The sequence below is a fragment of the Trachypithecus francoisi genome, unplaced genomic scaffold (assembly GCF_009764315.1).
Source record: "Trachypithecus francoisi isolate TF-2019V2 unplaced genomic scaffold, Tfra_2.0 Lachesis_group7, whole genome shotgun sequence".
Lineage (NCBI taxonomy): Eukaryota > Metazoa > Chordata > Mammalia > Primates > Cercopithecidae > Trachypithecus > Trachypithecus francoisi.
The window spans coordinates 74820401-74832720 of record NW_022681472.1 but is presented as its reverse complement, the minus strand read 5'-3'; the positions used below and the strand labels follow the sequence as shown (position 1 = coordinate 74832720).

At 42.4% G+C, this 12320-nt stretch overlaps 1 protein-coding gene across 1 annotated transcript in view; it reads right to left on the bottom strand.

Annotated features, from left to right (window-relative positions):
- Positions 1 to 4138: 4138 nt before the first annotated feature.
- Positions 4139 to 12320, bottom strand: part of DEPTOR (DEP domain containing MTOR interacting protein) — a 188568-nt gene continuing 180386 nt past the window's right edge. Inside the window, exons 9-10 of the mRNA XM_033202533.1 lie at positions 5260 to 5837; positions 4139 to 4935 (exon numbers count right to left, since the gene is read on the bottom strand). Coding sequence (XP_033058424.1) covers positions 5709 to 5837 — 129 coding nt within the window. The 3' untranslated portion in view covers positions 4139 to 4935; positions 5260 to 5708. The remainder of the gene's footprint in view (positions 4936 to 5259; positions 5838 to 12320) is intronic.

Sequence of the window (12320 nt, the reverse complement as noted above, 5' to 3'; positions counted from 1 at the left end):
CACATCCTATGCTAATGAAGAAACAGAAACTACTTTCATCTCCATAGCAAAAACATAAACACAAATGCCTGGAAATCATGGTTTTTTTTTAAAGGGGGCAAATAAAGACATTTCAGAGGTTCTCAATGAGTGAAACCTCATGCACAATACACTTTCCTATTTGAAGATTATACACACACACATATATATGAAATAAAAGCTATTAGAAACACTGCTTATTGTTAATTTAGGATAAATCTTGGTATTACATTTAGAAATTGGAATTTTACATTTCAAGCAGAACAATATCAGGCAAATTTTGTGAAAATATCAGGCAAAATACTTTTTTTTTTTTTTTAAAGATATTCAGCAACGAAAGGCTTGAGTCAATTAAAATATATTCCCCCAGCATCAAGGTACATGGCCCCACTTTCAGCTTATGAATACTCCAAAACCAATGGCTTATTTTGGCCACATTACCATTCACTGCAGAAGGCTACAGTGTAACAACTCTAAGACTGGAAGGCAGAAGACTGGCATCTGGCACAAGCTCTGGCCCAACAAGCCTCATGAGGTTGGGCATGCCATGAAACCATTCCACACCTGTATCTTCATTAGCCCAGTGAAAAGACAAAGCAGGTGGGCACGGTGGCTCATGCCTATAATCCCAGCACTATAGGAGGCCGAGGCAGGCGGATCATTTGAGGTCAGGAGTTAGAGACCAGCCTGGCCAACCTGGTGAAACCCCATCTCTACTAAAAATACAAAATGGGGCATGGTGGCACATGCCTGTAGTCCCACTACTCAGGAGGCTCAAACAGAATTGCTTGAACTTGGGAAGTAGAAGTTGCCTTGAGCAAAGATTGCGCCACTGCACTCCAGCCTGGGCAACAGAGCGAGACTCCATCTCAAAAAATAAAAAAGACAAAGCTGTGCTCTATGTGGCCCTGTGTAGCACAATCATTTTGGGATTCTCTGACTTGGAAGTTCTTATTAGGCAATAAGCTTTATTCACAACTTAATTTTACAATTCTACCCAAAAGTTGGCCAGTAATTTGGTAGAATTTTACAAATACCAGTAATTTGGTAGAATTTTACAAGTACCAGTAATTTGGTAGAATTTTACAAGTACCAGTAATTTGGTAGAATTTTGGGTAGAATTTTATAATTTTGCCTAAAGGTTGGCCAGTAATTTGCATCTGGATAGCTAAAAAGCTTTTGATAGGGCTTTATTCAACAAATAGTGGGTACCTACGCTTAGTGTGTACCTACTCTTAGGACTATTCAACAAATAGTGAGTACCTACTCTTATGTGGATTGGAAATGACTACAAATTCTTTGAAGCTCCTTCCATCAAAAGGTGGGCTTTATTTCCCTTGATTCTGGGCTAGCTTTCAAGTCAAGAGAAGACCTTGTACTTTCTGTTCTCACCCTCTTCAATCTCAGATCTCAGCCTGGGCTGGCCATGGGGAAAGGCCACGGGGAGTAGAACTAAGGAATCTCAGCCGACAGCCCCAGCCAACTTTGAGACACAAACATGAGGCCAGTCAAGGTCAATCAGCCACCAACCAATCTGCTCACTAACCACAAAGGTGTGTGGAGTCCCAACTGGCACCCATGGAGCAGTGGTGGATCACACCGGCAGAGCTCTGCCCAGATTGTCAGCGCACAGGATTATAAGCAAATAAATGGTGTTGCTATAGGCCATTAGTGGAGGTGGGTTTTTTTTTTAAGCCATGATTTGCGATGGGTTTTTATTGTTATTTTTTAATTTTTATGTATTTTTTTTTGAGACAGAGTCTCACTCTGTCGCCCAGTCTGGAGTGAAGTGGCACAATCTCAGCTCACCGCAACCTCCACCTCGTGGGTTCAAGCAATTCTCCCACCTCAGCCTCCCAAGTAGCTGGGATTACAGGCGTGCACCACCACGCCCAGCTCATTTTTTGTATTTTTAGTAGAGACAGGGTTTCACCATGTTGGCCAGGCTGGTCTCGAAATCCTGACCTCAAGTGATCCACCCACTTCGGCCTCCCAAAGTGCTGGGATTACAGGCGTGAGCCACTGTGCCCAGCTGGGTTTTTATTTTTTATTTACTTATTTATTTTTTTGAGTTGGACTCTCACTCTATTGCCCAAGCTGGAGTGCAACGGCACTATCTCGGCTCACTGCAGCCTCCACCTCGTGAGTTCAAGCGATTCTCCCACCTCAGCCTCCTGAGTAGCTGGGACTACAGGTGCATGCCACAACACTCAGCTAATTTTTCTATTTTTTAATAGAGACATGATTTCACCATGTCGACCAGGCTGGTCTTGACCTCCTGGCCTCAAATGATCCACCTGCCTCAGCCTCCCAAAGTGCTGATTACAGGCATGAGCCACTGCACCCCACCCTTGAGGTGGGTTTTTAGACAACAGTGGAGAGCTGACACACTACTCTGTGGCAGGAATTGTGCTAGGTGAAGAAAATACCCTGGATACTAAGACACAGCCCCTGTTCTGCAGATGCTTAGAGTCTACTTAGGCAAACAGACATGTAACAGGGGAATTTCTTTTTTTTTTTTTTTTTTTTTTGAGACGGAGTCTTGCTCTGTCGCCCGGCTGGAGTGCAGTGGCCGGATCTCAGCTCACTGCAAGCTCCGCCTCCAGGGTTTACGCCATTCTCCTGCCTCAGCCTCCGGAGTAGCTGGGACTACAGGCGCCCGCCACCTCGCCCGGCTAATTTTTTGTATTTTTAGTAGAGACGGGGTTTCACCGTGTTAGCCAGGATGGTCTCGATCTCCTGACCTCGTGATCCGCCCGTCTCAGCCTCCCAAAGTGCTGGGATTACAGGCTTGAGCCACCGCGCCGGCTGTAACAGGGGAATTTCAAAGTAAATGTCATCAGTGCTCTAGTGGGGCACAGGGAGGACTTAAGGATCCATGTAAATTTAGAGAAGAGGCATCAGTCCTAGAACTGGAGAGCCGGTGAAGGCTTCTCAGAGGAGACAATTTCTAAAGGGAATTTACATGAAGAAAGAATTTTCCAGGAAACAGTAAGACAGAACATTCTTCTTTCCACAAAGAAGAAAGTATGTGTGCAAAGTCTGGAGGGAGTGAGATAGGGTCCCCAGGGAAGTAAGGGTAGTCATTTTAATTGCTGTGTAAAGATGTCAGGGGTGGGCTGGAGGAGTAGCTAAGGGAAAGCTCTCATGGCCTTTGGCTTTTGAACCTAGGGTGATGGGAATCAAAGAATGAAATCCTCTCTCCCTTCTTTCCTTCCTTCCTCACGGCCAAGAGGAGATTTGTGTGCAATAGATACAGAGAGATGCTTCTCTGGTGCTTAGGGTTGGGTAAAGGGAAGTTCTATTATGCCAGGGTCCAAGATAATGGGTAAAGTAGGCAAGAAGAAGATACCATTTCTCAAAAGGAGATACCATTTCTCGAAAGGTGTTCCTTCTTCTTTTGTCACTTAATGAATACCTGAGCACAGAAAGCATTTAAGACTCATCTTTTAAAGATGCTATAAAATTTTTTTAAGCCAGTGGTAAAGTTTCCCACTTTATTAGTTTTGTGGCCTTGGGCATATGACTAACCACTTTACAAGTCAGTTTCCTCATTTGTAAAATGGAGATAATGACCGTATTGACTTCATAGGTCAATAAGGACAAATGGCGTAAAGTCTTAGCACAGAGCCTGGCTCAGAATAAACCCTCAATATAAGGTCCTTAAATGAGGAAAAGTTGATGGGAGTAACACGGGATTTAGTGTTAAACTGTGTTTACAGTCAGTCTATTTCACTTAGTAGTTCCTGCAGCCGTGTGAATTTAGAGACCATTTTAAAACTTGCTCAGACTTAGCTTCCACATCTGAAAAATGTGTATGTTAATATCTACCTTGCAAGGTTGTAATGAGAGTTAAAGGACATCATATGTATTAAATGCACAGAGTCTGCCATACTGTACAAACGCACAGCCACACACAGGTGACAGTGTTTCTCAAATGTATATCAACAGTATTACTGTTAAGACATTCTCTGTCACTCCAAAATCCTATTCTCGACTAAAGCTACAAATCAGAAAAGTTGGATTACCAGAAATATATATATATAACATATTTAGCATGGTAGGTCCATTCCGCCAGTACCTATATATTATGATAACATAATGAAAAAAATGACTGTGGTACAATTCTCATATTTTATTTTGTTAATGCATGATAAAAATTTAACCTCATCATTCAGATCCATTATTTGGAATGAAGAATTTACTATTCCCTGACTCCCTAATTTGGCACTTTGAGGAATTTCCTCTGCACACCAAGCCCCAGAATGCACTATTTTCTAGACCAGAAATGAAAACATGCATATATACAAGTGAGCTGAAAAGTTACAACACAAGATGATCATTTTGGTGAAAAATAATCCCCCCAAATAAGCAGCATGTCATGTCCTTAGAATATATTACCCTAGAAAGCTAGTAAAAATTCAGGCTAAGGAGGCAACTTAGAGCTCAAGTTTTATCATATATCAGCAAAGTTTTAGACTTCCTTTAAAAACAGACACCTTCAAAGTGAAATCTTGCCAGAAGGGTTGATTTTTAATTATGTGTATATACAAACTTCTCTATTTTAACATTCAACATATTCAGGATTAATTCTAGAAAGATGCTATAGCTGATTTATAAAACAAAATGATTTAGGATCAGAAAGAAAATAGGGGCACACAATTTTATGTAGTCTCTCCCAAACTACCCCCACCCATAGCATCACAAAGTGTTTTTTTTTGTTTCTTTTTTTTTTTTTTTTTTTGCTAATGCCACAATTGAAACCTGTATTAACTTAAAAGTTGACACTAAAGGCAGGAATTAAGAAGTCATTTTTTATGGCTTTTAAGCACTTGAATGCTTTAGAACCCCCTTGAAAATGCTAGTGACCAGGTCTTATTCCTTTAAATGTTGCTTTGATTTGAATCTTGGTGAAATGTAGATTCCCGGCCGGGCGCGGTGGCTCAAGCCTGTAATCCCAGCACTTTGGGAGGCCGAGACGGGCGGATCACGAGGTCAGGAGATCGAGACCATCCTGGCTAATACGGTGAAACCCTGTCTCTACTTAAAAATACAAAAAAACTAGCCGGGCGACGAGGCGGGCGCCTGTAGTCCCAGCTACTCGGGAGGCTGAGGCAGGAGAATGGCGTAAACCCGGGAGGCGGAGCTTGCAGTGAGCTGAGATCCGGCCACTGCACTCCAGCCTGGGTGGCAGAGCAAGACTCTGTCTCAAAAAAAAAAAAAAAAAAAAAAAAAAGAAATGTAGATTCCCTATTAAATAGTTGCATGCTAATTTTGGAGAAAGTACAATTTAAAACCTTTAACAACTACTCTATTGACTCTGAGGAAGGGGACTTTAGCATGTCGCGCGCTGTTCGCTATTCGGGCTAGAGAAGCATTTCAACACCTTTCTGCAAACTAAGATAAAAAAAACAATGAATGAGAACTACAAATAGAAATCTAGTAAGGCAGTTCTATCACGTAGGAAAACGGTTTCCCAGATGTTTTCTACACTGACATTTTTTAAAAAAGATATGATACCCGGTTCTTCTACATTCAGTGTATAAAACTCAACTTTAGACATGTATGTGCGGAGAAGATTCGTATGTCCAAAACCATCCATTTGCATGGAAATCTTGTCATTGCATTGCTTTGTGTCATTCTGGCTTCGATCACCCACAGGCCACTGGAGGGCTGGGAGGCCCAGGAGCTCAGCACTCTAACTCCTCCATGACTTCCATGACAATTGTCCGTGGGCCCGTCAGAATCAGATTGCTCACGGTCCGGTAGTCTACGTGCAGGACGTTAAGCCCGTTGACAGAGACGACAAACTGACAGACCTAAAGGAAAGATGCAAAGAAAGAGCATCTACTGTAGCACCTGGTTTTGCACAAAGCTTTAATAAAGACAGTGTGTAGTCCTAAGCAGGTAACTTCATTCTTAAAATATCCAAATGTATCCAGCTGACGACTCCAATTCAATAATTTCCAAGGAGCTACACGTTTTCTGGAAGGCAGCATAACAATAATAATAATAATAATAAAAATCATCTTAGTGTTTTACAAAATTGGGCTTAAATCCTAACTCAGAAACGTACTAGCTTTAGCTAGGTATTTAAATTTCTGAGCTTTATTTCCCTCAACCCTAAAATAGGAATTAATAATAATAATAAGAGTAATACCTACCTTGTAAGACTGTTGTAAGAATTAATGACATCTATAGAGTTTCTACTTGCAGTAATTCACAGGCACACTTGCTCCCAATTATAAATTATTGGTGTTGAGACTCAACCAAAGAATGTAAAACATACCAAAACACCTTGGGAACCATCATTTCCTTTTACTGTTTTCTATGTGGGGAATATCAATATAAACTTAAACATGGTATTAAGTTCAAAAATATCTATACTTTTTACTTAGATACAACAAAATTGGAGAGTACTGGAGAGAGTATTGGAAAGCTCTGTCACTGTGGAAAAGATGGGGTACTTAGAATCAAAGATACAGATTTAAGTTATAGGTCCTTTTGGTGGAATACCTTAATCAAGTAATCTCTCCTCTTCTATGTCTCAATGATATAAATGCCTCATTTGTAAAACAGGTAAAAATGCCTATTGTCACAGGCTCAGACTAGATAATGCATTTGAAACCTCGTTGCAAACACCAAGCACTACACCGATGCTGAGTTCTATTAATTTCTTTCCTTTTAAAAAATATCCACTTCCTTCATGGTCACAGGCAAAACAAAATGAAAAGTGGGCAGTAGTACAGAGACTGCTTATTTACTCAATAAACACTTGCTGTTGCTGTCATAAACTTAGATACTTTCCACTCCCCAACCTACATGACGAGGGTGTTTTCTCCACATAAGATCACACTATTACTGTTTCTCTTTTCTTGGTTCCACAAATTTGTCTACACAGATTCAGGGCACATTTTTTTTTTTTTTTTTTTTTTGAGAGAGTCTCACTCTGTCGCCCAGGCTGGAGTGCAGTGGCGCAATCTCGGCTCACTGCAACCTCCACTTCCTCGGATCAAGCGATTCTCCTTCCTCAGTCTCCCGAGTAGCTAGGATTACAGGTGCCCGCCACCATGCCTGGTTAATTTTTGTATTTTCAGTAGAGACGGGTTTCACCAACGGGTTTCAATGTGTTGGCCAGGATGGTCTCGATCTCTTGACCTCAAGTGATCCGCCCGCCTCTACCTCCCAAAGTGCTGGGATTACAGGCTTGAGCCGCCGCGCCCGGGGCTCAGGGCACATCTTATACAAAATCAGCAGTTTTCAACCATGGTGGAGGTCACAGTCATAATCAAGGTCACGCTAGCAGGTTACAATCTATCCTGAACTAGGCCACAGTAATTTGCAAGACAATTTAGCAGTAATTTGATGTAGGCATCAGCCTGGGCTTTGTTTTTTTTCTGCTGCAGCAGACTCAAGAGCCAAAGAATGAGAAGAATTTCACCTCCTTCCCAGTCCAGAGCTTTAGACTCTAGACTTGGGCCTTTCAAATCCCTTGTCTTTTCCATAGATACAGGGATTTCCTTCTCCAAAAAGATGAATAGCCTTTTTGCACTGTCAAATAAGAGGACAGGAGTTGCCAGGTGAGTGCCCCCTCCAGCTGACCCTTTGCAGACTCCCTGAGATTAGCCATGTCTCCGCATCACTCCGGGATCACATTCAGCATTTACTCTTTTTTTTTTTTTTTGAGATGGAGTCTCACTCTGTTGCCCAGGCTAGAATGCTGTGGCACGATCTCCTCCATCTCCCAGGCACGAGCCATCCTCCCACCTCAGCCTCCCGAGTAGCTGGGATTACAGGTGTGTGCCACCACGCCCAGCTAATTTTTTGTGTTTTTCGTAGAGACAGGCTTTTGCCATGTTGGCCAGGCTGGTCTTGAACTCTTGACCTCTGGTGATCCTCCCACCTTGGCCTCCCAAAGTGCTGGGATTATAGGTGTCAGTCACCACACCTGGCCTTAGCATTTAGTCTTAACCACAATTTTGTGTCCTCTGCCGCACACTGTGTTTGTTTTAATTGACCAGCATTTAAAATTTAGAAAATCTGCCAGGTGCGGTAGCTCATGCCTGTAATCCCAGCACTTTGGGAGGCCGAGGCATGTGGATCACCTGAGGTGGATCAGCCTGGTCAACATGGTGAAACCCCATCTCTACTAAAAATACAAAAAAATTAGCTGGGCATGGTGGCGGGTGCCTGTAATCCCAGCTACTTGGAAGGCTGAGGCAGGAGAATTGCTTGAACCTGGGAAGTGGAGGTTGTAGTGAGCTGAGATCACACCATTGCACTGCAGCCTGGGCAACAACAGTGAAACTTCATTTCAAAAATTAAAATAAAATTTAGAAAATCTTTGCATAAAAATATATAATATATAGTTATATATATGTTTTTAAAAACATATATATATGTTTAAAAAATTTTTAAAAGACAGATGAAAGGAGAAATATAATTCAGTATATCCGTACAGTGGAATATTTTTCAGCCATAAAGTGGAACATACAACATGCTACAACATGGGTGAGCCCTGAAAACATTATGCTAAGTAAAAGATGCCAATCATTCGAATAGACCATAGAGTGTAAGAGCCCATTTATATGAAATGTCCAGAATAGGCCAATCCACAGAGACAGCAAGTAGATTTTTTATTCCTTAGGGTTGGGAGCAGGGGTGGTGGGGTGGGGCATGGAAGTGGTTGGTAATGGGTACAGGGTTTCTTTTAGGGGTGATAAAAATGCTCTAAAATTGCTGTAATAGTGACATAACTCTGTGAATATATTAAAAACTACTGAATTCTACAGTTTACATGGAAAAATTGCATGGTATGTGAACTATATCTCCATAAAGCTCTTAGTTAAATTATGAAACAAAACAAAACAATAAACATTGAAGGGAAGAGGGCCCTGATGCTAACAGTGGGTAGATCCTTGTAGACAGAAGGGAGAGGCTGGTTTGGTTCAAGATGGGGTCCTGTGTACCTCTTGACTGAGGAGCTCTTAGAGGCCTCAGAAGCTAGGATCGTCAAGGCTGTACGTGTGGGAGGATGAGTACCAGGTAACCTCTGCGCAGAACCTTTACCCAGGTGTTCAAGGGTAGGAAAAGGTCAGTCAGCAGGGCTGTTTGGCCAAGGGCCAGTGGCACCAGTCACTAATACTGGTCAGGGTTCATTTCACTGGACTGCCTATAAGCCCTGGGATGGGGGCTGGGGTGGGGTGTGGTGCACATGATCTCAAGTGGGAAGGACACAGGCAAGGGACACCAAAATGATCTGACATTGAACTTGTCATGAAGCTTGGTGATAGTCACTTCAAATGAATTTAATTTTAGAAAAACAGGCCAGGCACGCGCAGTGGCTCACGTCTGCAATCCTAGCACTTTGAGAGGCAAGGCAGGCAGATCACTCGAACTCAGGAGTTCGAGATCAGCCTAGGCAACGTGGCGAAACTCTGTTTCTACAAAAAGTAAAAATAAAAAAATTAGCCAGGTGTGGTGGCACCTGCCAGTAGTCCCAGCTACTTGGGGGACTGAGGCAAGAGTATTGCTTGAACCCAGGAGGTTGAAGCTGCAGTGAACCAAGATCATGCCACTGCATTCCAGCCTGAGTGACAAAGTGAGATCCTGCCTAAAATAAAAAAATTAAAAAAAAAAAGAAAAACAGAAAAAGGTCATTTCTTGTTTTTGTTGTGTAAGTGCATGTACACACACATTTCTCAAATGCCAAAGTTTGTGACGAATGCAGTCTTTCATGAAGTAAGGCCGCTTTAAGGCTACCCTAGGCGTAAAGGCAGTCTCACTCCCTTGCATTCCCACATGCTGTCCAGAGCAGTCAGTCAAGAGTGGGATCACAGCAAGCGCACTGTGAACTGCTCATTTCCCACAAACCTCCTTATTTGTGCTGCCACCTGAGCACATCTCTAGGGGTATAGATTATCAGGTGAAGACCCTCTGTCACAGGTGTTCTGGAGAAAAAGCCCACAACATCTTATACCAACGAGTGTGTGGAGAACTTAAATAAAGATTTATTAGGTAGGTGCAAAAGCAATTACAAGTTACGTTTGCACCAACCTAATAAATACCAGCATCTTTGCCTTCATGAAGCTTACAATTTAGTTTAGGAGGCAGAGTATCACAGGCAGGATCCTTTTCAAAATAGCAGGCAACCTCTCAATCGATTCAGTCATATGTTGAAAAATCTATTATTTCTCAAGTGCCAATCCAAGTACTTTACACACTTAATAAAAACTGTCCTAAAAGTCATATGGTGACATCTATTAGTTTTTGGTTATCCAGCTTCATTTCACTACAATTGACTTGATATCCTTTTCAGGTATCACCTTTCCTCTGCTGTGGGTAGTATGGATAGGAATGTCAACCAACATGCCCTGCCCTCCCACTATTCACAGGGTCACCTGACCCCAAGCTTGGCCAATCATACTCTGTCTCCTGGACCACTGACTGTGGAGCTGAATAACACAGGAAAGTTCATTTGCTCTGGTATTTGGGTCCCCAAATCTGCCTTGGTTCCTGTCCTTTATCAAGCTCGGTTCTCCAGGTTAGGCTTGGTGGCTCATGACTGTAGCACATTGGGAGGCTGAGGGGGTGGATCACCTGAGGTCAGGAGTTCAAGACCAGCCTGACCAACATGGTGAAACCCCGTCTCTACTAAGTACAAAAAATTAGCTGGGTATGGTGGCGCATGCCTGTAACTCCAGATACTTGGGAAGCTGAGGCAGGAGAATCGCTTGAACCTGGGAGGTGGAGGTTGCAATAAGAGCAAATCCCACCTCAAAAAAAAAAAAAAAGCTTGGTTTTCTGGATCTGCCTTTGTTTGTTTTACGTACTTAATATCTTTCTAATCAATTTCTTTTTTTTTTTCTTTTTTGTTAGGTTAGCTGATTTCTGTCATTGGCAACCCATCATCCCCAGTGCAGTCTTTCTTTTTAAGACAGAGTCTTGCTCTGTCTCCCAGGCAGGAATGCAGTGACAGGATTTTGGCTCACTGCAACCTCCTACACCTGGGTTCAAATGATTCTCATGCCTCAGTCTCCCAAGTAGCTGGGATTACAGGCACACACCACCACGCCCAGCTAATTTTTGTATTTTTAGTAGAGACAGGGTTTCACCATGTTGGCCAGGCTGGTGTTGAACTCCTGACCTCAGGTGATCCACCCACCTCAGCCTCCTAAAGTGCTGGGATTACAGGCGTGAGCTACCATGCCTGGCCCCCAATGCAATCTTTATAAACAAACTAAATGTCAGAGAGCTTAAATTATTTGCTCAAGGTCACATGACTAACTGCTGCATCTGGAATCTGACCTCCACACTCCACAGCTCTGCATGAAGTACAATATTTATATAGTACAATATGTATAGGCAAGTTCTCAGGCATGCACAGAATAGTGGATGACAAACGTTTCTTCTCTTTAACTGTTAATCAGTCCCTAGGTCCACTCAAATATCTTACGGTGTTGATGTTTAGCTTCTTTCAGCTTCTTAAGAAGCTTTTTATTCAATTAAGGTTTTGGGTTGCTTTTTGTGTCACTAAAAAACTCTGAATAATATGTAAACTTAGATACTTATTTCAAACTTTTTCCTTGTATAAGGCAAAAAACAATGCCTTAAAAATATTTATCATGTTAATATTCAAGGTAGTAATTTTAGATTTAGGCTGTTAGGGCCAGTCACGGTGGCTCATGCCTGTAAACCCAGCATTTTGAAAGGCTGAGGCAGGCGATCACTTGAGGTCACGGGTTCGAGACCACAGGTGTTGGGTGCACCAAAATCTCACAAATCACCACTAAAGAACTTACTTATGTAACCAAACATCACCTGTTCCCCGATTACCTACAGAAAAAAAAAAAAAAAAAAGAGTTCTAGACCAGCCTGGCCAACGTGGTGAAACCAGTCTCCACTAAAAATACAAAAATTAGCCAAGCATGGTGGTGGACACCTGTAATCCCAGCTACTCAGGAGGCTGAGGCAGGAGAATCACTTGGAACCTGGGAGGCAGAGTTTGCAGTGAGCCAAGATTGCACCACTGTACTCCAGCCTGAGCAACAGAGTGACCCTCTGCCTCGATAAAATAAAATAAAATAAAATAAATTTTAAAAATAAAAAAAAAATACTCTGGGCACAGTGGCTCTCACCTGTAATCTCAGCACTTTGGGAGGCCAAGATAGGTGGATCATCTGAGGTCAGGAGTTCGAGACCAGCTTGACCTAACATGGTGAAACCCTGTCTTTACTAAAAATGCAAAAATTAGCCAGGTATGGTGGTGCATGCCTGTAATCCCAGCTGCTTGGGAGGCTGAG